Raw genomic sequence first — 23,594 nt, forward strand, 5'->3', positions numbered from 1 at the left:
TGTAGTTAAACTAGAGATGTTGACACCTCCGAGTACTTTTAAACAGCTTTTGCAAACACTATTAAAAGGAGTGTTTTTAAATTAAGTGTTTTTCTTGATTTTACTCTTATTAATTGTTTTCTATGATTATCTCTGTGTGAAACTCTATGTGCTGCCGTCTTGACCAGATCTCCCTGGAAGAAGAGATTGTGATATCACAACGGGATCTTCCTGGTTAAATAAAGGATAAAATAAATAAATAAATAAATAAATAAATAAAGAGCAGATAATGGTGGTTGTACCATGGTTGTCTCGTCTAATAGCTGGCGAAACAGCTCCTTCTTCTTTTTAGTAAGTGCCTCGATGTGCTCATTGAAAAGCCTCTCCTTCTCTTCTCGCTCCAGCAATGAAGAAGATTCCCAGCGGTGGTCTTTCCTCAGGGAACGTCGTGTCTCAGACCAGGAGGCATCTGATGATCTCACCTGGCATTTAGAAGCAGCGGAAAAGCTATGAAGCAATCGCAAACAGTTGCTTGTGTGTGAAATAGTACAGGTGCATAGGCATGAGGAATAATGGGAGAACTGCTATTATTATGGTTTCATCATATATTTAATGTGTTCCAAGTGGCCAGCTGTTAGTAACAAATGAAACACCTGCATTTCCCCATCTTCATCACTCTTCAAAGCCATGTTGTGTTTAATAACTTTTGTTCATTTTTTTCATTATTAATGAGAGTTATACTGACAGACCTGAAAGGCACTTTAGTGTCTGTTCTCATACAGCGGATTTAACTCATTCGAAGGCTTGAACATTTGCTAAACCAGATGTGAAAACATGAAAACTGGCAACTGGAGTCTGACTGTTTTGATTCATGAAGGCCTTGATAATTAGTTGATGAAGTATGTCATCATTTGACTGTTGAGCCTAACATATCTGCGTTCGTAAAGCAGGAAAAACGTAAAAATACACTGCTGTGGATCTTCCCATACGGAGTGTGACACAGCGTTTTACACCTGTCCACTGAATTTACAGTGATTTTTCGCCAATGCTTGCATACATGTCTCACCATATCAGACATGAGAGCTTTGAAGTGTTGCACAGCCTCCTCTCGTTTGTGCTGCTCTCGTTCACGGTCGATCTCTTTGGTCTGCTCAGAGCGAAACCTCTGCACCGTGCGCTCTCTTTCCCTCAGGCTAGCTTCGATCCGTGCCTGCTTCTCTAGCTCCTTTTCCTTCTCCGAGTTTGAGTTCTGGGGAAAGCATTAAGGGGAGACACAAACTATTGTTGCTGACAACCACTGCAGGTTAAAGTGCACCTAAAACCAGAAAATGAATCAAATAGAACCCCCCCCAGCAAATTCTACATAACTGAATGAAAGACTAAAAAAAACCTCAAAAAAACAAATACAACGGTGGTTTGTCATTTCCCTTCTCACTAGCCCTAAGTTTCCTATGAGATATGGGCATATACAAAGAAAAGAGATGTTTATACTCATGCAGAGTAGCTTAGAACATATTATTTATTTCACCATCATAAATTCCATAAGAAAAAAAGTCAATAATCATAATAGTAAAAATAATAATAATAAAAAAACAATTAATTTTTTACATGGAGCCTTTTGCAGCCATGGTGGACAAAATTTTCATTTCCCAGCTGTTGCATCATCTTCACCATAACGTCAATATACAGGGTGTCCCAAAAGTCTCCATACACAGAGGAAATTAACGTGTTTTAGCAAAATGTCTTCCAAAATTGTTCATACTTAGTTACATTTTTTTTGTCACATCACCTTCAAGAATGCCTTTGACAAAAGTAGAACGTATTGAAATCATCCTCATGGCTGGATCGGGAAGCTGTTGCAAATTTGTGATGGACTTTAACAGGAAACATGGCGACACTGTGGCCAAACTGGGAGCTAAAATCGGGAGAGACGACTCCATGTATGTTTACAAAGAAATGGCGATCATGTAGAGAATGTTTTGTAAATAAATGTTTTGTACATGTTGCTAAAAAAAAAAAAGTGTATGGAGACTTCTGGGACACCCTGTACACCAGGTGAGGGACAGGAGCTCTGCTGCCAACAGCTTTCAATGGAAAGTTGCTAAATTTCGTTAGATGATGTCATGCGCTAATTAGCATATTCATTCCATCATTGTGTCATATTTGCATTCTTCCTAGTGTCAGCCATCAACATCTGTTTGCTTCTCTCTGTGCTCACACGCTGTATTTTAATACAGCTACATTCCCAATAAAGCTGTTCTCATTTACATATTTTTCTGCTTCGCTTGTCAGACAACAAAACGAGTATGAAATAGTGACTGAAACATGCACCATTAATGCTAAATTTTAACCAGCAGTGACTTCCAAACTGCTGCTCTGCACTGCTAAAATCCTGACTTTATAACCGCGACATCGTCTGACCAAATCGCCAGACACACAAGTTTATTTTGTCTCTCACACTGAATGTGCTGCTCCTCTCTCTCTCTTTCTCTCTGCCCCTCACTGAACATAAACACTTTACAGTTATTTAGCGATTTTGTATTTATTGACTTTTAAATAAAATCCAAGCACTTTTTAAGCACCACTAGATTTTCCAGTACTTAAAGCACCTTGTAAGAACCCTGTAAATTGCAAATAAAATCCCCTATACCTTGGCAAGCTTCTCCACGAAGCTTTTGAAGAGTTCCTCTCGTGCAGCGGACGTCTCCACCGCTTTATACCGGGGGTCTGTCTCCATCTTCTCCTTTACTTTGCTCCAGCGCTGCTGGCCATCCACATGGTAATCAGACAGCAATTCGAAGAAGTCCTGCCTCACCTAAAACAACATGGATCATGATCAACCTGACACACAGATATTAAACTGACATTATACTGTCGCTATCATGCTTTCTGTCGTTATTGCCACCATTGCTAAACTCTCATTACGATGGAGAAATTTTAGGCTACAGGCAGTGACACAAGAATTGCAGTCTGACTCGAGTTTGCTGACTTGTAACAGTGGACTTGCTCATCTAGGGTGAGACCTAACTTAACCTGCACCTGACATGTAAATAACGCTTTCTTCTACAACAAACAATGCCACATATACTCACCGGCCACTTCATTAGGAACACCGGTACATTTATGCAGTTTTCTAAATCAGCCAGTCATGTGGCAACAGCACAATGCAAAAAAACATGTAGCTTACAAGTCAAAAACTTCAGTTAATATGTAAACATCAGAATGAAGGAAAAAGTGTGATCTCTGTGATTTTCATCTTGGCATGGATGTTGGTACCAAAAGGGCTGGTTTTGAGTATTTTGTAAACTGTTGATCTCCTGGGAAATTCACACGTCTTTAAGGTTTACACAGAATGGTGTGAAAAGCAGAAAATACTGAGCGAGCAACGGTTCTATGGATAGAAATGCTTTGTTGATAAGAGAGGTCAGAGGAAAATTCCCTGATTGGTTCGAGCTGCCAGGAAGGACAAAGTAACTCCAATAATCACTCTTTACAATTGTGGTGTGCAGAAAAGAATCTCAACATGCACAAAACATCAAAACTTGAGGGAATCCGGCTACAACAGCAGGACACATCAGGTTCCACTCCGGTCAGCCAAGATCAAGAATCTGAGGCTATCGTGGGCACAGGCTCACCCAAACTGGACTTGGGTGGACGGAGGGGAATCACCTGGTCTTGTTTCATTTTTCATCTGTCCAGTTTCAGCAAGTCTGTGCCCAAGTGATGTAAATCTTTTCTGGATGTGGAAAATGCTTCAACTTCACCAGAAGTAAGATGCTTAAAGAATCAGGAAACCAAGAGCTAGGGTATAGTCAAAGAGATGGTTTATGCGTGCAAAGGCACCCTAGACACTAAAGCGTTTCTTAGTCTAAACATAAGTTGGGTACACTTGGCTTTTATAGTCATATGTATGTGCAAGCAACATACGCAAGGCTAGTAAGGAAAAACATACAAGAAAGACATGAGAGAAAGACACAATACAAAAGACAAAACATCGTGACAAAAACTTAATCAAGGACAGAAACCCAAAAACATCATGGAGACCTCGAGTAGGCAAAAAAAATCACATTGAACTGATCTTAAATGAATGAGTCATAAGCATGGAAAATAAGGAAATATTTCTCAGAACCCCCTCCCTTTGAACGGACCCTAAAATCATCCATTAAAGCAAGCTCAACCCTTTCATACTAATATACACACACTATAACCACTGGCCAGGTGATTATCCATCTACACATCATAAAAGAAGGATAGGTCGCACGCATTTATCAGCTTACCAAGCATGTTAGATTAAACGTAAAATCAGATTACATGTAGGCATTAGGCACATCAACCGGAGTTAGGAGACCTGGGGCCTGGGTCATGTTTTTAGAGACACACAGGCAGCAACAGTGGAACATGATATATATTAACAGAAGAGTGACGAAGAACATCAGGAAACCCAGTAGAATTTCCTGGCCATATCGCCACCAGGAGCCTAGTCAGGTACCTAACCAATCACTGTTAACTTGATCCAAGAGGGGCAGTGGTGGCTTTACGGTTAAGGCTCTGGGTTACACGTGGTGACACGCCATGGTTTTCTACACGCCACGGAAACACAAATGGAGTAATAATATCAGTGACGCTAAATGACTGACCTTAAATGATTGAATCATAATTATGGAAAATAAGGAAAAATAATATTTCACACAAGATAGCCTCAGATTCTTGTTCTTGGCTGACAGGAGTAGAACCTGAAGTGGTGGTGTTCTGCTGCTGTAGCCTATTCACCTCATAGTTTGAGTTTGTTGTGTTTTAAGATGCTTTTCTGCTCACCATGGTTGTAAAGAGTGTGGTTACTTGAGTTACTACAGACTTCCTGTCAGCTCAACCAGTCTGGTCATTCTCCTTTGGTCATTTATTCTGTATAAAACCAGCCCATCTGGCACTGACATCCATGCCATGGTTACAGATGTTGGACGTGAACATTACGTGAAGCTCTGCGTGAATTTTTGTATTGCGCTGCTGCCACATGATTAGATAACTGCATGAATGTGCAGATGTTCCCAATAAAATATATGATGAGTGCATAAATGGGCATATTTAAAATATATATATATATATATATATATATATATATATATATATATATATATATATATTTTTTTTTTTTTTGAGCCATAAAACCTTCAAAGTTCACCTTATATCCTGCCAAAGTAACAGAGTAGCAAGCCGATCCAAATCTAATTCAAAAAGCAAGTAACACAAAAAGTAGGCTTATAAATAATATTGATTTGGACATAATGTATTCTGTGTACGAGAGGTTCCTGGCTGCAAAAATGTTGAGAATTCCTGATTTAAAAGGACAGTTTCCTGTGCCATGGTCTGACTGGACATTACACATTACACTATGCATAAGCGATGTTTGTTAAAGCAGCCTTAGAGTTGCTGTAGATTGGCTTCCTCTGGTGAACCCCACTCTGTGAAGACCTTCCCACCTATCACCCCTCCCCCAACAGGCGACATTTTGGTGCTATTAATGTTTTATTGCTGACCTTTAGCTGCCAAAGGCAATCAGCACAGTCACCCATTACTTAAGCAAAACTACTGCATACCAGCTTTCATAAACCCATGCAAGCACATATCAAGGGTCCTATTTACATTATGCCCTAAAGCAAGTGTTTGTGGACTGGGTCTACTTTTCCATCTTGTCCATATTTTATTGTTTGCATTCCATCAATAAACCACGTGCTGAAAAGTCCATCAGTGCTCTCCAATCATCTATAGTGGTAGTTAAGGCTCTTACGGATATCATGCTCACCTTTTAATAATAATAATAATAATAATAATAATCTTTGTTTTATTTAGCGCCTTTAAAAAGGCCTCTGAAGGCACTTTACCTTTTCACCTCGGTTCTTTGAGTTCTCCTTCTCTTTCTTTCTGAGAGAGGTCATGAACTCAGCAAAAATGGCTTCTCTGTCCTTCATCTTCTCAATAGCCTTAAACCGTGTATCCCTAGCATGCTTGGCTGCAAACTCGCTGAATGTAGTTCTGAAAGAAAAGAAAAACAAGAGGCAAAATTACACTGAACATCTATTCGTTTTACATATAAATAATAACAGCGGTACACTACAGACTGTGGTAGTGCACTGCTGTCTCTTTCATTTGTAGTTCAATTCCAAGCTTGTCTGAAATTTGTTGCACTTATAGAATATATTGACAAAGTATAATCGAATATGTATAACCAACATTTAGACTTATTACTCAGAAACATAATCTAAATCCATAGTGCACTTATTGATCAGGTTATATTCTGAGTGTGTATTGAGTTAGATGGATTCTGTCTTACTGAACAGTAAATTGTTTTTCTGTATCAGCCTGTACCTTTTTGCACAGCAGGCAAAATCTAAATCTATAACACACTTTCTAACATGTGACATTCAAGTGTGTAAATTAAGAACTTTGTGTTTTGTCTAAAGCAGCTTTTCTCTATGGCAATGAATTAGCAATTAAGACACTCACCAGAACTGGGTTTCCAACCAAAGCCCTTTAAACTTTAAGCAAATCAGTGTCAAAATAAAAAGATAAGACTTCCAGGAGGAAGGGTACAAAGGCTGGGACTATAGGGTGAATTATGGGACGAAAAAACCTGTTCCGGTAAAACATTTAAGAAAATACAACTGAAAACACACGTGCCACAAATTTTCAGATGAAATATTGACATGAATAAGTAATTGTGGCAAAGAAGATTGATCTGTTTTTAAATGAAGAAAGGCAAAACCCCCTCTAAGCTGCGTACGTTGTGAAGAAAGGTATAAGGTATAAAGGGCTGTATGTGTTTGTATAATTCAGACTTTCTGCAGATTGTCTCACTTTATTGTTCCAATAAAGTATATAACTTTTTGACATATACTAACCCTCTGCCTCTTAAGTTTTTTGTTAGGCTGGAAAGATTGTTAGCCACGACACACTTTACATAACTGTGTGCACAGAGCCCCTGCTTCGTCTTGTGCGTTTTAACATTATCCTGTTGGAACAACATTTCGTCTCATTGTATACGTGTATTTGGTCTAGGAATGTGCACAAATGGGCTAACCATTCAAGGCGCTAGTATTCGAATGCTGGCTATTTGAGTATTTGTGTCTTACATCAACTCAAAATCAAGTTGATTCATGGTGGGGGTGGGGGGGGGGGGGGGGTCATGTTTGGCAGTATTTTGATGCACAGAGCAGCACTGTTTCATATGGAAAGTGAAGAAAAGTGTTCAAGCTGGTCTTAGTGCTCACCTGACTCCAAGTCTGGCTTCTTCCATCATCCTCCTGAAATCTTCTTTAGCTTGCATTATCTTGTTCTTCTTCTCTTTCCTCTCCTCTTCAGCACGAGTCTTTACGTACTGATCAAACACCTGCGCAGAGCGACCATGAAGTGGTCTCAATGTGATTCAAGTGCTCCCCCCCCCCGAAATCTATATTGACTACATCTGTAGTGGAAAACGTTCGCTCAAAACTCATTTGCAATGATCCAAAGACTGTTGTTTATTTCCGTCAATACAAACAAACTTCATTAACTGTTCAAAAGTCAATTATTAAGTAAGCTCTTAACATGCATAATTGGTCCTTTCAGTACCAGGACTACTCCTTCAGAGACGTTCACTAAAGTTTTCCTGAATTGCTCTAGTGTTTGAGAGTTGGATAAATCTACATAACTACTTTGGTAACACATTCGCTCGTGTATTTATTGTTGGAATAACTTTTTTTTAAATAATATATTGTCATATAGTTACATATAGCCTTTATTGATAAAAATCTAACAAGTGTCACTAAACTAACATTAAGTGAGCTTTGAAAATCCAGGTTATCCTTTATTTTCCTAAGGCTGAAAAAATGGATTCATTTGAGAATTAAATGAATTCTCACTAGATGAAGTAAATTGAAAGCAAGTGGAGCTGATGCTTAAATGTTTTTGAAAACTGTACATGTACATGGTTTATACTGTGCATATCATGAAGATGGGGATCATTTCAGCCCAGGCATAAGATGTTATATAAATATGATTGTAAAAGTGAGAGGGTGTGTATGCATGTCTTATGTGCAGCTTTGAACAGTGTGTATTCACCTGCTTCCGTTCTTTGGGGTTCAAAAGCAGATAACGGGGGTCGAAGACTATCTTATGTAGCTCTTTCTCCCATGTAGAAAATGCTGAAACCTGGCACAGACCGAGAGAAACAAATATAGAAACAAAGAGCGGGAAATGAGAGCTTTTAATGCCACTTTCCTCTGTAGTCGCGCCCATTCTAATAAGCAGGACATTCAGCGGGTGAGCGCTTCTGAGCACGTCCCCCCCACAGTGCTGAAGTCAGGGTGTGTGCCTGGTGCGTTTCATCCGCCTCCACATCAGCATCTCTAATGAATAACACACTCGGCGGGGTGGCGCAGCACCTCCCTCCAGTGCTCTGCCCACACTAATTGGCAAGGACAGGACTGGGGTAATTAGTCAGGGACAAAAGGAGGAGTGATGGGTGCTCCTCTACATCTTTCACAGTAGCTGCGCTAGTTGCTACAATATGGTCCCTCTTAAGCACACAGGAGCTAAAGGGGGAGGAAGGTCTCACCTTGATGTCTGCCCCTTTTGACTGCATAAAGCTGCCTTTTATCAGTCGGCACACACTGATAACACACCAGCAAAGGGCAAATAACTTAAAGAGCTCTCAAGCACATACCTAACAGAGCAGGTTCCCTTTTAATGCGAGAACCATTTAATCCGTTGCCACTGATCACGGTGAGGGGATAAGTGATGCTCATATTTGATGCGAAGCTAAGACGAGACTAATCAATGTTACTCTGATAAGTTGAAAGGTCAGGAGAGTATCTTAATGAGACTTAAAGCTTCAAGGCAGCAACAGGTTTAACCTTTCAAGAACAGAGGCAAGAAAATCCCTTTAAGAACGATGAAAAAATCGGAGTCTCGTATTAAACATTGCTTCAAAGGTTATTTGGCCTAGTCAAGCCACGGCTGATGTGTTAATACGAATAAAGAATAGAGCAAAGTGTGTTTAAGGAAGTACTCTTGTTTTACCCCTCTCTCTAGCAGCATATCTTTGAACTGATTCATCCGTGTCTCTTGTGGAACAACGGCTCGCTCCCTCGCTGCTCTCAGCTCAGCCTCCACGGCTGCTTCCTTCTCCAAATCGGCCTCCTTCTTCTCCTCCAATCTGACACACACAGATATAGAACAGATAATCATTATAAAACAGGGGGGGGGGTCGTGCCACATGATAGGGGAGGCTTTAGTTAGAAAAGGTTCAGAACCTCTGGTTTAATCCAGTCACACAAAATTCTCACTTCACATTTCAATTGTCTACCATGTAAGACCAAGGCCTTCGATTTATACACTCACACTGTCAAACACACACACTTCCCCTCAAACTTGGTGGGCCTGTTAGAATGAGTGCATTGTGTGCGTTGATAACATGTAAGATACAGTTGCTGACACTCAGCTCTGGGTACAAGGTTACTGGCTACTTCTGTTATCTTCTGTGCTGCCTGGAAGGTCAGGAAATATACAGACGCGCATGTTATTGCCACAGTTTGACCGACCAGGCATTTTGTTTATTCAGCATGCTTTGTCGATGTCCTCAATATACTTGCCCCATGTGGCTCACAAATGTTAAAAGAGTCAATTAATTACTATGAGAAATCGAAACCTCAACCACTCAGCATGCCAAAGAGTGGACCTTGCAGCTTAAAATTTGATTTTAAAATCTGACAATCGAATCTGGTCTGAAAACAGACTCAAGTCACGTATAACAGTGTATATCAGAGTGTATAACATGGACTGAACAAATAGATCATAACCTTTGCAGTACAGTTTAATCATATTACAGAACTCCCCCATTTCTATATAGTTTTAAAGATGCCATCATTGACATTATAACATTCACATACACGTGGTTTATAACATCCACATACACGTGCTTCGTAACATCCACATACACGTGGTTTATAACATCCACATACACGTGGCCACTGGTCGAACAAGAGGTGGGGGGAAACAAGGAGTGAATTTTAAAATAGGAATGCACCTATGTTTGATAGCACAAAACATACTTGAAGCAAATATCTTGGTGATTTGCACACACACAGTTCACAACATGGTTCACTGTTATAATTTCAAAGTACACCATATGGCCAAAAGTATATGGAGACCTGACCATCACATCCATATGTGAGTCTTCTCCAAACTTTTGCTATAAAGTCAGAAGCACATAATTGTCTTGACTGTCTTTATATGCTATAACATTGAGATTTGATTTCACTGGAACCAAGAGGCCCAAACCTGTTCCAGCATGACAATGTCCCTGTACACAAAGCGAGCTCCATAAAGACACGGTTTGACATGACTGATGCAGAAGAACTCGAGGGGCCTGCACAGAGCCCTGACCTCGATCCCACTGAACTCCTTTGGGATGGGAAGAACGACTGTATACCAAGTCTTCTCACTTGACATCATTGCCAGACCTCACTAATGCTCTAATGACTGAATGGGCGCAAATCCACCACAGCCACATCCAAAAATCTAGTGGAAACGGCTGCACAGAGGGGATGGATAAGCATGGTTTTAGAATGAGACATTCAGTAAGTACACACCGGTGTGATGGTCATCTGTCCACATACCTTTGACCGTAGTGCATTTTATTGCTCTGGCTTTCAATTAGCTTACGACAGTTTTTTTCCCCCATAATTTTTGGGGATATAAATCCCTTGCTCCTGCAAGGGCTCATTTCAAAGTAAGCAAACACAATCCTGGAATGGCCCTTAGGATTGCGTCGGTTATTTCTCCAAAAGAGAGATGGGAGAGGGCAATTCGTCAAGGGCATGTACAAAACAGTACTGCAATGGGTAACAGGAAGTTTCACCCGTGAGAAAATTGGGGGTAGATGGCAATTTTTCATACCTAGTATGAATATTCAAGATATTTATTCGTTCAATATTACCATGTGTGTCTACAGACATGCAATATAACATCAAAAAAACATGAAGATGAAATGAAACCTCACTTTCTCATCTTGGCACTGCTGGGCTCATCCTCTGAAGTGTCCTCTGTAGCTGCAAGCTCTTGTTCCTGCTTAACAATTACTATTCACACACAAACAAAAACTCTTGTGTTAAGGACAGATGGTTTGGACAGAGGGGTGGAAAATCAGCAAGTCATTCAAAACAGATGACACAGGTCTTCAGAAGATGTTACTAGGGGGTCAACAATCATGATGTCCCTTGCATTAAAAGGTTTAAGAATTGACATGCCTGCCTTTGTCTTAAATCAAATTCTGTTACAATCACTGCTCCAGTGCTTAAATTAAAACTGTATACCCAACACATATTTGGAGTACTGAACACCATGATCATAAAATAAAAAGGCCAGCATTTAACACAAACTAGCCCGACTACAAGAACTTCCAACACGTGCTAGACCCAAGACAATATAAACGGTAGGGATGGGCGATATGGAATTAAAACTATAATCACGTTATTTTTTGGTATTTATTGCGATAACGATATCAGTGACGATATAAATATCGTTCCATTCACCACTGTTTTTGGCTATAATGACTGCTACATGCAGTCTGGAGAGCCTCAGAATCACAAACACTGATATAAAAATATAACTGATTTTCTGTAACCAAACCAGTTCCAGATTGTAGAGGTAGCCCCTCATTTAGAGATAAACTCCTCCTCAACTTCACGTCCACCTTCCGCCATACTCGTTTTTCGCTCTGCACGTGAGCTGCGAATGATTCGCAGACAGTCACGCACAGCAATACGTCATCAACTAGGCATTACCGTTATTATCGTGAGAAGACTTCTTATTGCGGGGAGAATTTCTATGGGTATATCACAAACGATAAGATATCGCCCATCCCTAATAAACGGCAACCCGAGATCCCTGTTTTACTCTCATGACCATGTTTGTGTGTTAAGATTTTCCCACGGGGCAGCAGAAGAGCACTAACTTGACTTTGGACCATTGTCCTGGCCTCGCTTGTGTGGTGGCTCCTGTATGCTCTTATCAACGTCGGCTCGCCCCACCAGCTCCTCCGGCCGGTCCCACATGGACATGCGTGTAGTGGGGTTGTAGAAGAACACGCGATCATCACCAGTCCAAACCACACACCTGACATGGAAACAGAATCGAACACGACACTGAAAGGTCTCTGTAGTGTACAGATAAATTGTCCATAAACTCCAACATAGTCCATATTTACAAAATACCACCTAGAAATTCCATTGAAGATCAGCTTAAATCAGGTTTAAACAGACTACTTTATTTATTCAAAACATACCTGTTAAATCCCCGGTTAAAGTCTGGTTCCATAATAATAGTCAAAATAAATATTTAAAGAATAAGAAAATAGGTTTGTGTAATTATACAGAAAAAGTTGTCACTTAGGACTAGATATCGTGATTGGATGAGGCACCTTTCGTTTTAATATTAATGTTTTTATTTGTTAATTTGATGTAATATACAATGAAAGTTAGAAATCTTGAGATTTCAATCTGTCGACCCAGCGAAGTAGGATGGAACAAGTACCACAGTAATTACCACGAGTCCCTGAATTAAGAGACACGTAAAGGACTGAGATACTGGTGAATTCAGTTGCCTTATTGGCCAACATCTCATACACACTCACTGAGCACTTTTACAAACGCCATACTAATAGTGGGTTGGGCCTCACTTTGCTCTCAAAACAGTCTCAGTTCTTCATGACATGGATTCCACAACATGTTGGAAACATTCCTTTGAGATTGAGAAGACTGCATTATGTAATTCCTGCAGATGTTTCAGGTGCACTTTCACACTGCGAATCTCCTGTTTACCACATCCCAAAGCTGTTCTACTGGATTCAGGAGTGGAAACCAGCATGGGCTGCTATATCAAGGGTCAATGTGTTGTGTGTTCCGAGATGCTTTTCTGCTAACCACAATTGTAGATAATGTTTATCGGAGTTACTGTAGCCTTTATGTGAGCTCGAAGCAGTCTGGCCATTCTCCGTTGACCTCTCTCATCAACAAGGTGTTTCTGTCCGGCAGATCTGCTGCTCACTGCAAGTTTTTTCTTTATTGCATTGTTCTGAGTAAACTCTAGAGACTGTTGTGTGTGAAAATCCAAGAAGATCAACAGTTAGAGAAATACTCAAACCAGCCCGTCTGGAACCAAGAATCATACCACGGTTAAAAATAATTTTTTGGAATTTTTAGATTCTTTTACATTTGAAGGAACAGCATAAAAAAGGTGGCCTAATTGTGCAAATTTTAATAATATTTAATAATAATGTTAATACTGAGCAAGATCAATATTAAATCACTGTATTGTACAATCCCAGACTGCATTTTAAAGGAACACTTCAGCCATGAGTCTAAGCAGCAGCATGCAAACACCGTTAACGACACAATACCCCAGATCGCTTTTTTCCAAGCAAGTCCAAAACAGACAGCAAGGGTATTAAAACACTAGTCGTGTGCTCCACTCTTGCCTACCATGGCGTGCCTGGAATGGGGTTGGTGGCTACAGGTTTGGATTTCTTAGCAACCTTCTCTTCTTCAGTCATCTCTACCTCCTTGGGTACCTACAATCAAAACCAACCAATCACAACAAAGATTTAATAAAAGATTGATTAATTTATTAAATATAGTCAGTGTCTGTTAATGCAACTCTTCCACACTGACTGATAATTTAGCAGAAATGTACCTCCTTCGGCTCTATAGGTGGATCAATCTTGGGACTGCCACCTTCCACCTGCATGACCTCAGCATCCTCAGTGTCCTCTGCACAGTCCTTGGCTTTCTCAAGCTCCTTTTCTGTTATGGAGAATCACAAAGGGGTTATCACTTATGAAATTTGCCCCAAAATCATGTCAGGGCACAGCCATAGGCCCATGGCATATCAGAACATGCACCCAAGTCACTTAAGACTTTTGTCAAGAAGTCGAGTTTAAGTCACTCATTTTGTATTTGAGTTTTGAACACTGGCCCGTTTCAGGGAGCGATCACTCTGCCTCGCTACACACCCAGACCTTTGTCTCTGAGCTCCTCAGGCTTGTCCCAGGTGGTCTCCAGTGTGCGTTTGTTGTAATAGTAGGACTTCCCTTCTGCAGTTTTAAACTCTGACCAATCTCCTCCTGACAGTGGGGATGAGGTTGTTGCTACTGTCATCTGAGGAGGCATCATGGGTAAAAGGGGAGGTGCCATGCCTGTAAGCATACCTAGAAAAAAAAAAAAACACACACACACACACATTTGCCATAAACATACTGTCAACACCAGCCAGAACTTAAGAACTCTAGTTCTCTAGCCCTGTACAATTTTGTATCTTCAATTCCACAAATATTTATATACAGCCAGGTCCATAAATATTTGGACACCGACAAAATTATTGTTATTTTACCTTTTAGTTATCACAGTATAATGAATATGACCTCAAAGTGAAAACTTCCAGCTTTAATTTGAGGGTATTTACATTCAAATCGGGTGAACAGTGTTGGCCAAAATTATTCTGTTAATTGGCTGCTCAGCAGTTCCATGACCAGGTGTGTTATTCCCTCGTTATTTCACTTAAAGGTAAACAGATACAAGGTCTACAGTTGATTTCAAGTGTGGCCTTTGCATTTTAAATATGTTGCCGTTAACCATCAATAACTCCAGCTGTCACTGCCAGTGAAGCAAGCAATCATTAGGCTGAAAAATCACAACAAACCCATCAGGAGAGATAGCAAAATCATTAGGTGTGGCCAGAGCTTAAATTGAGCACCTCTAAAACGTATCACACCTGCGTTCCGGAACGTTTTTATGTGGATCCTCCACATCTGAAGCAGCAATATTATCAAAACAAATAGTTTTCATTTTTAATTCACCAAAAGTAAAATAGAACAAGGAGAAGAAGAAAAAACGCAATAAAAATGCTAATCTTATATTACAGCATATAGCCAATCAATATCCTCTTTCACATAATCATTTCAAGTTCAAAGTTCACCTTAATTCATTGTCACGAAGCGAAGCCTACAGTCACATAGCATGAGTTGTGCTTTGTAGCTAACTGAGGTGACAGCACAGTAGGCCTATGGTTTTGTTTTGATGTGCTGACAGAAATGTCCGATCCATAAATGTAACCCTTTGTACTGAGAATACTCGGTGCTATAAACACGTTACATCGCTGTACCAGTGTGATCAATTACATCGGCCTACCCATCAGCATCGATCATAGTCGGCTACGTGAGATTCTAGAAGCACTTTTACGTGTCTGTAACTTCTGGGACCGGGACCTTTCTTGTGCCTCCTGACTTGCCGGATCACTATCCCCTCAGTGTTCCGGGACCTGTAGCTTTACAAATTAAGCATTGGGTGTGGCCAAATCCAAGTATTTGGTACATTCTTAAAGAGAAAACCGGTGAGATCAGGAACGGCAAAAGCTTTGAAAATATCTTTGGTGGATAGGAGAAGAATTCCTTCCTTGGTGAAGAAAAAACCGTTCACAACAGTTGGCCAGATCAAGAACACCCTTCAGGAGAACCAAGAGAGGACTTCACCATAATAAATACAGATATAAACCATCAGTGAACCTCGAAAACAGTAAGCCCAGATTACAGTTTGGCGGGGAAAAAAAAAAGCCTGTACAGTTCTGGAACAACATCCTATGGACAGATGAAACAAAGTTGTACTAGAATGATGGGAGGAGAGGAGTATGCAAAAGCAAAGGAAATGCTCATTGTCCAACACATACCACCTTATCTAATGGTGTGGGCATGTATGGCTGCCAGTGGAACTGGTTCCCTTCTATTTATCAATGATGTGACTGCTGATGAAAGCAGCAGGATAAATTCTGAAGTGTTAAGGGCTATATCATCTGTTCAAACTCATTGGATACCACTTCACAGTACATATGGACCATGACCTGAAGCATAATTCAAAAGGAACCCAAGACTATTTTTTAAGGCAAAGAAGTTGAATGCTCCGCATTGGGCAAGTCAATCACCTGACTCGAATCGAACATGCATTTCACTTGCAGAAGGAAAAACTAAAGGTGAAACGCCCCAAGAACAAACAGGAACTGAGGATACCTGCAGTAAAATCCTGAATGAGCATCACCAAGGAGGAAGCCCAACATCTTTAGGTTAGAGACTTCAGGCAGTCATTGACTGCAAATAATTTACAACCAAGTATTAAAAACGACAAATTAATTTAGAATTATGTTAGTTTGTGCTTTAAAGGGGGGGAGACCATGTACATAATGTGCTGTAATTCCTACACTGATGCAAATACACTTAAATTAAAGCTGAAAGTCATTTCCCAGTGAAAAATGCATATTTAAAAAGGTACACAAGATAAGGGTACCTTCCCAGCATCAAGGAAAGTGAGGGTGTAGCAATAGCCCTTACTAAGCTGATGTGTGTGTAGGAAGGGAACTTGAATGAGCATTTGAAGCCGCATTGTTATCTAGATGATTTTTAAAAATTTTAAAAAGATTTTAAAAAATAAAAAGGCGATAGTGAGATTTTTTTAATCAAACTGGCAGCAGGTACACACAACCTTATAGGTCACTGCAGGCATACAATCACTTGGTATACACCATTTGTTGCTATGCTAGCCATTCTCCATTCCCTCCATCAGTTAAAAAAACAACAACAACAAAAACCTGGGTTAAATTTTAGAAATAACCAGATGTTATTTGGGCCATGGATCATTCAATAGTGTGTGTTGAACTGGTTCTAGTGAATTAGGCGTAACAGTGTTGCTGGGCTTTTTATACACCTTCAGGTCACTGGGTTGAGAATAGTCCACCAAGCAAAAATATCCAGCCAATGGCATCCTGTGGTGAGAAACTGATTCTTATTACGGGCCAGAAGACAAACACCACAAAAGACCTTTAATGTGGTTAAAATTTTAATCTAATTCAGCCTCACTGATCAGTTTTGTTTCATCATGTGGGATCTCAGCTGCTGAAGCATGCAAGCTATCTACAGTGGTTAAACCCCCCCCAAACAAACAAAAAACAAAATAAAGAACACATTGTTTTAGGTTTGACGTGCATTCTGAACTGCATTTCTGCGCACCACGGTTCTAAAGAGTGTTTGTTTGAGTTACCATAGACTTCCTGTCAGTTTGAACCAGCTTGGCCATTCTCTTATGACCTCTCATCATTTCCACCCACAGAACTGCCGATCGCTGGATGTTTTTTTTCTTGCACAACCAACACTACACCTAAAAGGGCATAAGTGTGTATTTACCTTGCTTGCAGTTTAGCCCTCAATAATCTATAGTGCTATTTTAAAAGGTTGATGATTATCTGGAAAATATCGTTCATATTCTTTGAGCAAAGTGTGCAACAGATCTAGGCCGGAAGGAAAACAAAGTGATCCCCGACTTCAGTTTTGGTGTCACCTTAAGAATTGCATTCAACATTGACAACACAACAATGCATGCCACAGCAATGACACATACCACAAATAAATCACTAGAAAATACAGAGAAGCACAAAGCTTTGACACAAGAACAGCAATTCATAGCTACACGAAAATGGAAGCTCGTAAGATGTAGGAAGCTAGAAATGTATTGCCTGGGCTCTCTGTATTGAAAAGCACTCTGAGACCATAAAACAATAGCATCTTTAGGTTTTGGTTGAAAATCATGGGCTCTTTAGAACTACAAGGTAAATACAATATATAAAGCATAGATGCACAACAGTCACCAACATGCCGACTAGCGATGGAGAGGGAATTACCGTTCTTGCTGGGAGAGATAGTCTTTATATAAGGACAGCTGACTATCTGCATCATTGCTACACCTAAAAGGATCAAGCAAGCACAGACCATTGGTCAGAGAAAGACAGATGTCAGCTACAGTTCACAGGTAACAGGCAGAGTGTCTGCACCCTGCAGGTCAAACAACCAACAGGCTCTATGTTGGTAATGACAACTTCCTGTCAGTCTGATGACACTAAACTGACCATCATTATGTACAAACGCCTCTAAAACCTAAACTTTTGACATAACTAGCAATTATGTAATCTTCTTGTAGTATAATAATAATAATAATAATAATAATAATAAACAACTTAAACTTAACAATAATAAAAAGATGAGTAATACTACCATCTTTGAATTACAAAGGTTTATAAGTTAAACAATTATTACAGGATGCATCTACCACTTTCAATAGAAAGAAAGAAGGAAAGGATGGAAGAACGAATACCAAGGGGAAGAGGAATTCAGACGGCGATAAAAATAAATAAATACATTTTTAAAAAAGAGGTGTCGCTGTAGTTGTCATCAAGTGAGAGATTCAACCTACCAGGTAGTGGAATGGGCAATCCAGGCAGAGGCACTCTGAAGGGTGGCACCATGACCGGGGAGAATGCTGGGATGGCAGCGGCGGGCTGTGGCACAGTGTGGGGTAATGCCACAGAAAGTGGCTGTGGCCCTGTTGTGACAGTGACCGCTCCTCCAGGGGCATTTACAGTGACTACATGGGTCACGGCCACAGTGTGGGGGGCGGTTACTGCAGACGACAGCTCGGCACCTTCTGGAACTGTAAAATATCAGGAGGGGATATTAGACGAAATTTTAGTCAACAGTATATATTATTTAACATTAATAGTTCCATCTTTGGCATGACAAGGAGAAGAGTTATCACTGTACAAAACTGGGAGGGATGTTTAACATTTTAAGAAACAATCTATGCCGTATATTGGGAAACATCTACAGAGCTTTCACAGTACTGAAACAATAAACAAACACTGTCAAAATGTGCGAACGCTCCTACTCTGAATGTCCAGATTTTAATATATTGGAATTTCCTACATAAATTTTTATATATATATATATATATATATATTAATGGTGGTCTAGTTAAAAGCACACAGTGTAGCACTAGTGCTGATGTTTGTTCTGTGTGTGGTGTTATAAAATTGACACAGATACATACTAAATAGCTGATAAATTGAACATTCAAATGCAAACTGTAAAAGATTTGTACACTGCTCTAATACCAAACATTGCACATGTTTAAAGGGCACCTCTGATGGTTTTGAAACATGCCTAATTTTGTTTCAGAGGTCTCATACAATGGATTTACGTGCATCCAAGGTCAAAAAACACTTTAATGTGCTCATAATTTAAACTGCAGCATTACCTTCCCCCCCCCCAGTGTCAAAGATGACTCGTTAAATGATCAGTTCTAAATGATTCATTCTAAACTCCTACTTTCAGAGAGCATACTATGCTCTGATTGGTCAGATGTCCCAGTCTGTAATAACTGGTCTTCTGCTGTCAGCACGTTTCACTACCATAATGAGTTTCAGCTCCGTCTGTCCACGAGCAGCCAATGAAGACCAGAGGCGGGGCTTTTGTTACAAACCTATGTAGGTTAGTACAGGAAGTAAGTCTGGAATTACTAAAGACTCATTTCAGCTGTTCAGAATCGGTTCCTCCTTTTGGGAGTCAATAACTCTTTGACATGCGCTTTTATTTTTTTAAACTTTGCAGAATTTTTACATTCACAAACACCTCTATAACATACTACATGAAAGGTAATATTTAAAAAGCCATAATAGGTGCACTTTAACACAATCAGTACTGCTCACTGGTCCCTCTGTGAGACCCGAATGCTATTACACTGTAATTCACGAGTTTAATATCCAATCACCACGTGTCACCCAGAGAATGAATTGTAGACCAGGATTTATGTACAGCTGCTTTGTGACCATATCTGTTCTTAAAAGCACTGTACACATAACATATAATCGACTTGAATAAAACCCTTTCAAGTATACCTATACTTGCGCCAGTGGATAAGAATACATAAAAGTATATGTATACTTTTAAAAATACTTGTCCACTGGCACAAACCAGAAAGAAGAGCAAACTTCAGGTTGAGGTGTGGGTTTAGTATCTACCTGTTCCAGGAGTGGGTAGGAGAGGCGAGACTACATTTGTACTGGGGGTGGAGGTGGAGCTCATAACTGTGGAAGAGGCCTGGGTGGTGTGTGTGGTATTGGAGGCTGATGCTGGGAGGTTGTTTGAAGGGTTGGGGCTGCTGGATGCCACTCCTGCAGCCTGGCTCATCATCAGAGGTGCAAGTTCGGCCTGCTGGATCACCTTCACGCCGTCTGGTTTTGCCCAAGCCGACTCCCGTGTGCGTGCGTTATAGTAATACACCTGTATGAAAGCAAGCAGCTTAGAGCTAGAACCAGAACTGGTGTACTGGGTGAGGCAGAAAAATAAGGTTTAGAACACACCAACAGCATGGAAATGAGCATTGTGTTTACAACCGAGTTACCAGAAGTAGAACTGCATGAGTAATCGTGTTTTTTTTTTAATCGTTATATAAAGCTGTTTCTGAATTCTAACAACGTAAAAGGACGTTCTTGTGAAGACCGGTCTTGCCAGGCTACCTTGACAGAACGAACTCGCAAGTACAGGAGGACACAGTACGCATCTTTGTGACAATTGAGATGTCCTGTGAGATTCCTGTTGTGCAATGGATCATCCCAGCACATGTCTATTAGTGGGACAGGGTCCTCATCTCTTTAGTGCTCCCTAAGTAATGTTTCAGCTGGTTAACTGATTTTCTGTTAAACAGCTGATAAACTAAAAGTTAATGTTTTAATATAGTAAGCTCTCTAAGTTTACCGTTACCACAGGATGGAAGCTAGTGCAGTTTAATTAAAATACTTCTGAGGAATAAATTGAAATTTATATCACTATATAATAAATTATAATAAATATTTTAATGGAATTAAATAAAATAAAAACCTAAATATAATTTTTTTTCATTAGGCTTTGTTTTAGCATGTCCGTCAGTGAAACAACTCAATACAGCCTTGTTGTGTTGTGTTGCTGCAATGAGAAACAGCCTGAGGGTGCTGTGGGATACGGTACTGTGACTGAACGCAAGGGGAGAGAGAGAAGAACTGAATAATAAAGAGATTGAGTGAAACAGTCGCACGTTTCTCTGACGAATACTTTATTTCTTTTACAAGTGCAGCGAACCACAAGCCTATAAAACTTTGAAAGAAGTACCAGTAGGACAGTAACCTAAATAAAATATTAAAAATCGAATGTTACATTAAATAAAAACACACGGCTGGGTGACGTCTGGAGATGTATCTGAGATTTGTAGGCTAGTGTTTGCCCGTTTAACACTTGTCCCCCCCCCCACAAAGTCGGCATATGACTTCATCCAAATTTATTGGATCACCTCTCTTGTTGGGCACGAATCCAAAATGCTCCCAGATTGCCCATGTAACATTTGGCTTCCCAAAAAGATCCATCACAGCGGCAGAACCCGAAGTGAAATAGCAGAATTCACCTGACTGGATTTTGCTGTGCTCAAACAAACCCGCGCCAAACTAACAGGCAACACCATATAAGGCTTTTGATTATGATTACGTAATTTGTGCATTAATATAAAATCTCCCGCTATATGGTAGACTATAAATGCAAATTAATATTGCAACTGTTATTATTATTACTACTACTACTACACTTATATACAAAACGTTATACTTTGTACTTGTCATAGAGCCCACTCAAGCAGAAACATTAACGTGGCGTGTGATTTGACACCACTGCGGTGGTGCGGTTGTCATGGCCACCATCACAGTTCTACTCATATATACCTAACCAATATCAAAATCATTCTTTTCAGATGCATATTTTGATTTATTTAGAGTATTGTCTTTAAACGGGTCAGTCTTCAGTCATCCACTATTGTTTTTGCAGCAATGACTTCTGGGACTTCAAGTGGGTTCAGTGTGCTCAGATCTGCATCCAATGCATCCTCGATATCAACAACACATCCAGGTAATTTCATACGTCCACGGTACTTGCGTTCTTGAGTATTGGAATTTAACTTCAGCAGCGGATGATGTAGAACGAGTTCACAAGGACGCAAGATCACTTAAGAACACATATCGAGAAACGGCTAATGTGATGAACACATCATGGAAGGCCAAGTTAAAAATGGCTTAAGCGCTTAAGCTAGAATTAATATCACCACTCAGACTACATTACATGCACATAGCACGAGAGTGACTCTCACACACTGTACGTTTGTGAGTGAGGGAGAAAGAGAGAGTGTGTGAATAAGTGAGTGTGTGTGCGCAAGTGCAGATGAAGTCATTAGTGTAGGACTGCAGAGCTAAAACACACACGCACACACTGCCATTATTATTATTATTACTATTATTATACGCAAACATCATTTTTAGCTATTCGACTAAAAAATTACGAGCACTGCAGAGTCAAATACTGAAGAACAAAACACTCAGCAAGAATCACAAAGAGGAAAAGAAAGGGCATGTGTGTATAAGGTGTTGAAATTTACTACATTATTTTATTATTTATTTATTTGTTAAGTAGAGTGCACAAGCAGTGAACAGGAAGACATTTGGGATTCAGCCAAACTGCCTATTAGCAGAGCATAAAGAATAAAAATCTTTCTCCATCAGGATACCACTGATGATGGAATCATAATGAATACTGCGCAAAAGAAATATTTTCACAATACCTTTCCCTCTGTACTCTTGTTTTCCACCCAGATCTCCTCTGTGGAGGTGAGAGAAGGAGCAGCAGCGGGTGAAGCCGCAGGTGGAATACCGGGAGGGAAGATGATTCCAGGAGGAGGAGGCATGGCACTTACTGGCGGTGGTATGAATGGTGGTCTCTTAGAGGACCAAAAAAAAAAAAACAGCAATAGAAATACATTAGTATACTGAAGTGAGGTGAACAAATATTAATAATACCAATATACATCATAGGTGACATGGAGGGCCAGCCTGAAGTCGATAGATTTCATATAACTGCATGGTCTGTTGTGTTCTTCTACTTATATCATAGCGATTCGCAAACTTTTATAGTTCTTAAGTTATATTAAAAATCGACACATTGCGCTTTTTCCACTGTTTAAAGTTACATTTAATTTTATGGAACGTCCATGAGACAAGTTAGTTCCTGTTATCACCTTATGATATAAACAAACAGTCACTCCTTCATGCGCCTCTACTGTATACAGGATATGTACGTGACATCACGGTAGGCGGAACTCGCCACGGAAACACCCACTGAGGGGCAAAAAGACAGAGCGGCACAATTAGTGTACAACCTGAATTCCATGAAAACAGAAAAACCGCATCTAAAATGGGGAAAAAGCTGTTGTGTGATCGACTGTGCCAGATTCAACAAGAATTCAGAGCTATCTTTTTACAGAGTGCCAAAAAACCATCCAGTCCCTTTTTCACTAAGTGGAGCAGTGTAAGTTCTTTTGGCATGTGGTATTCATGTTGTACAACAATGAATAATTTGCTAAATTTATTTATTTATTTTTAAAACACTGCCCATTTCTACTGATGAATAACGGAGGTTCGTTCGTTCTCTGACTGTGTTTTACCTTCACAATATATAACGTTATTAAGTGGAAGCAGTGTTAGCGACAAACAAACTAGGACTAGCTAGCTTACGGTTGACCAGATAAAATTATAATACAAATATTTGTACATACAAGCAGAATGTTTATTGGTGTACTTGCCACTAATTTCTCCAAGAAATTCCACCTTGAAGTAGAACCAAGCGTCAAGGCTTTTGTATG

At 39.9% G+C, this 23,594-nt stretch overlaps 1 protein-coding gene across 5 annotated transcripts in view; it reads right to left on the reverse strand.

Moving 5' to 3' along the window:
* tcerg1a (transcription elongation regulator 1a (CA150)) overlaps positions 1 to 23,594 on the reverse strand; it is a 30,868-nt gene that overhangs the window by 4,706 nt on the left and 2,568 nt on the right. For 2 of the 5 annotated variants that reach the window (XM_017474535.3, XM_017474536.1), the window contains exons 3-18: positions 22,518 to 22,673; positions 19,903 to 20,164; positions 18,300 to 18,536; positions 17,731 to 17,793; positions 14,024 to 14,218; positions 13,705 to 13,814; positions 13,494 to 13,582; positions 11,969 to 12,129; positions 11,015 to 11,093; positions 9,034 to 9,169; positions 8,074 to 8,163; positions 7,245 to 7,363; positions 5,859 to 6,009; positions 2,630 to 2,794; positions 1,046 to 1,228; positions 282 to 461 (exon numbers count right to left, since the gene is read on the reverse strand). In XM_017474535.3, the coding sequence (XP_017330024.1) occupies positions 282 to 461; positions 1,046 to 1,228; positions 2,630 to 2,794; positions 5,859 to 6,009; positions 7,245 to 7,363; positions 8,074 to 8,163; positions 9,034 to 9,169; positions 11,015 to 11,093; positions 11,969 to 12,129; positions 13,494 to 13,582; positions 13,705 to 13,814; positions 14,024 to 14,218; positions 17,731 to 17,793; positions 18,300 to 18,536; positions 19,903 to 20,164; positions 22,518 to 22,673 (2,376 nt within the window). The remainder of the gene's footprint in view (positions 1 to 281; positions 462 to 1,045; positions 1,229 to 2,629; positions 2,795 to 5,858; positions 6,010 to 7,244; positions 7,364 to 8,073; positions 8,164 to 9,033; positions 9,170 to 11,014; positions 11,094 to 11,968; positions 12,130 to 13,493; positions 13,583 to 13,704; positions 13,815 to 14,023; positions 14,219 to 17,730; positions 17,794 to 18,299; positions 18,537 to 19,902; positions 20,165 to 22,517; positions 22,674 to 23,594) is intronic. The other 3 variants (XM_017474537.3, XM_017474540.3, XM_017474538.3) reach the window with 3 other exon arrangements.

Source organism: Ictalurus punctatus, chromosome 8, assembly GCF_001660625.3.
Source record: "Ictalurus punctatus breed USDA103 chromosome 8, Coco_2.0, whole genome shotgun sequence".
Lineage (NCBI taxonomy): Eukaryota > Metazoa > Chordata > Actinopteri > Siluriformes > Ictaluridae > Ictalurus > Ictalurus punctatus.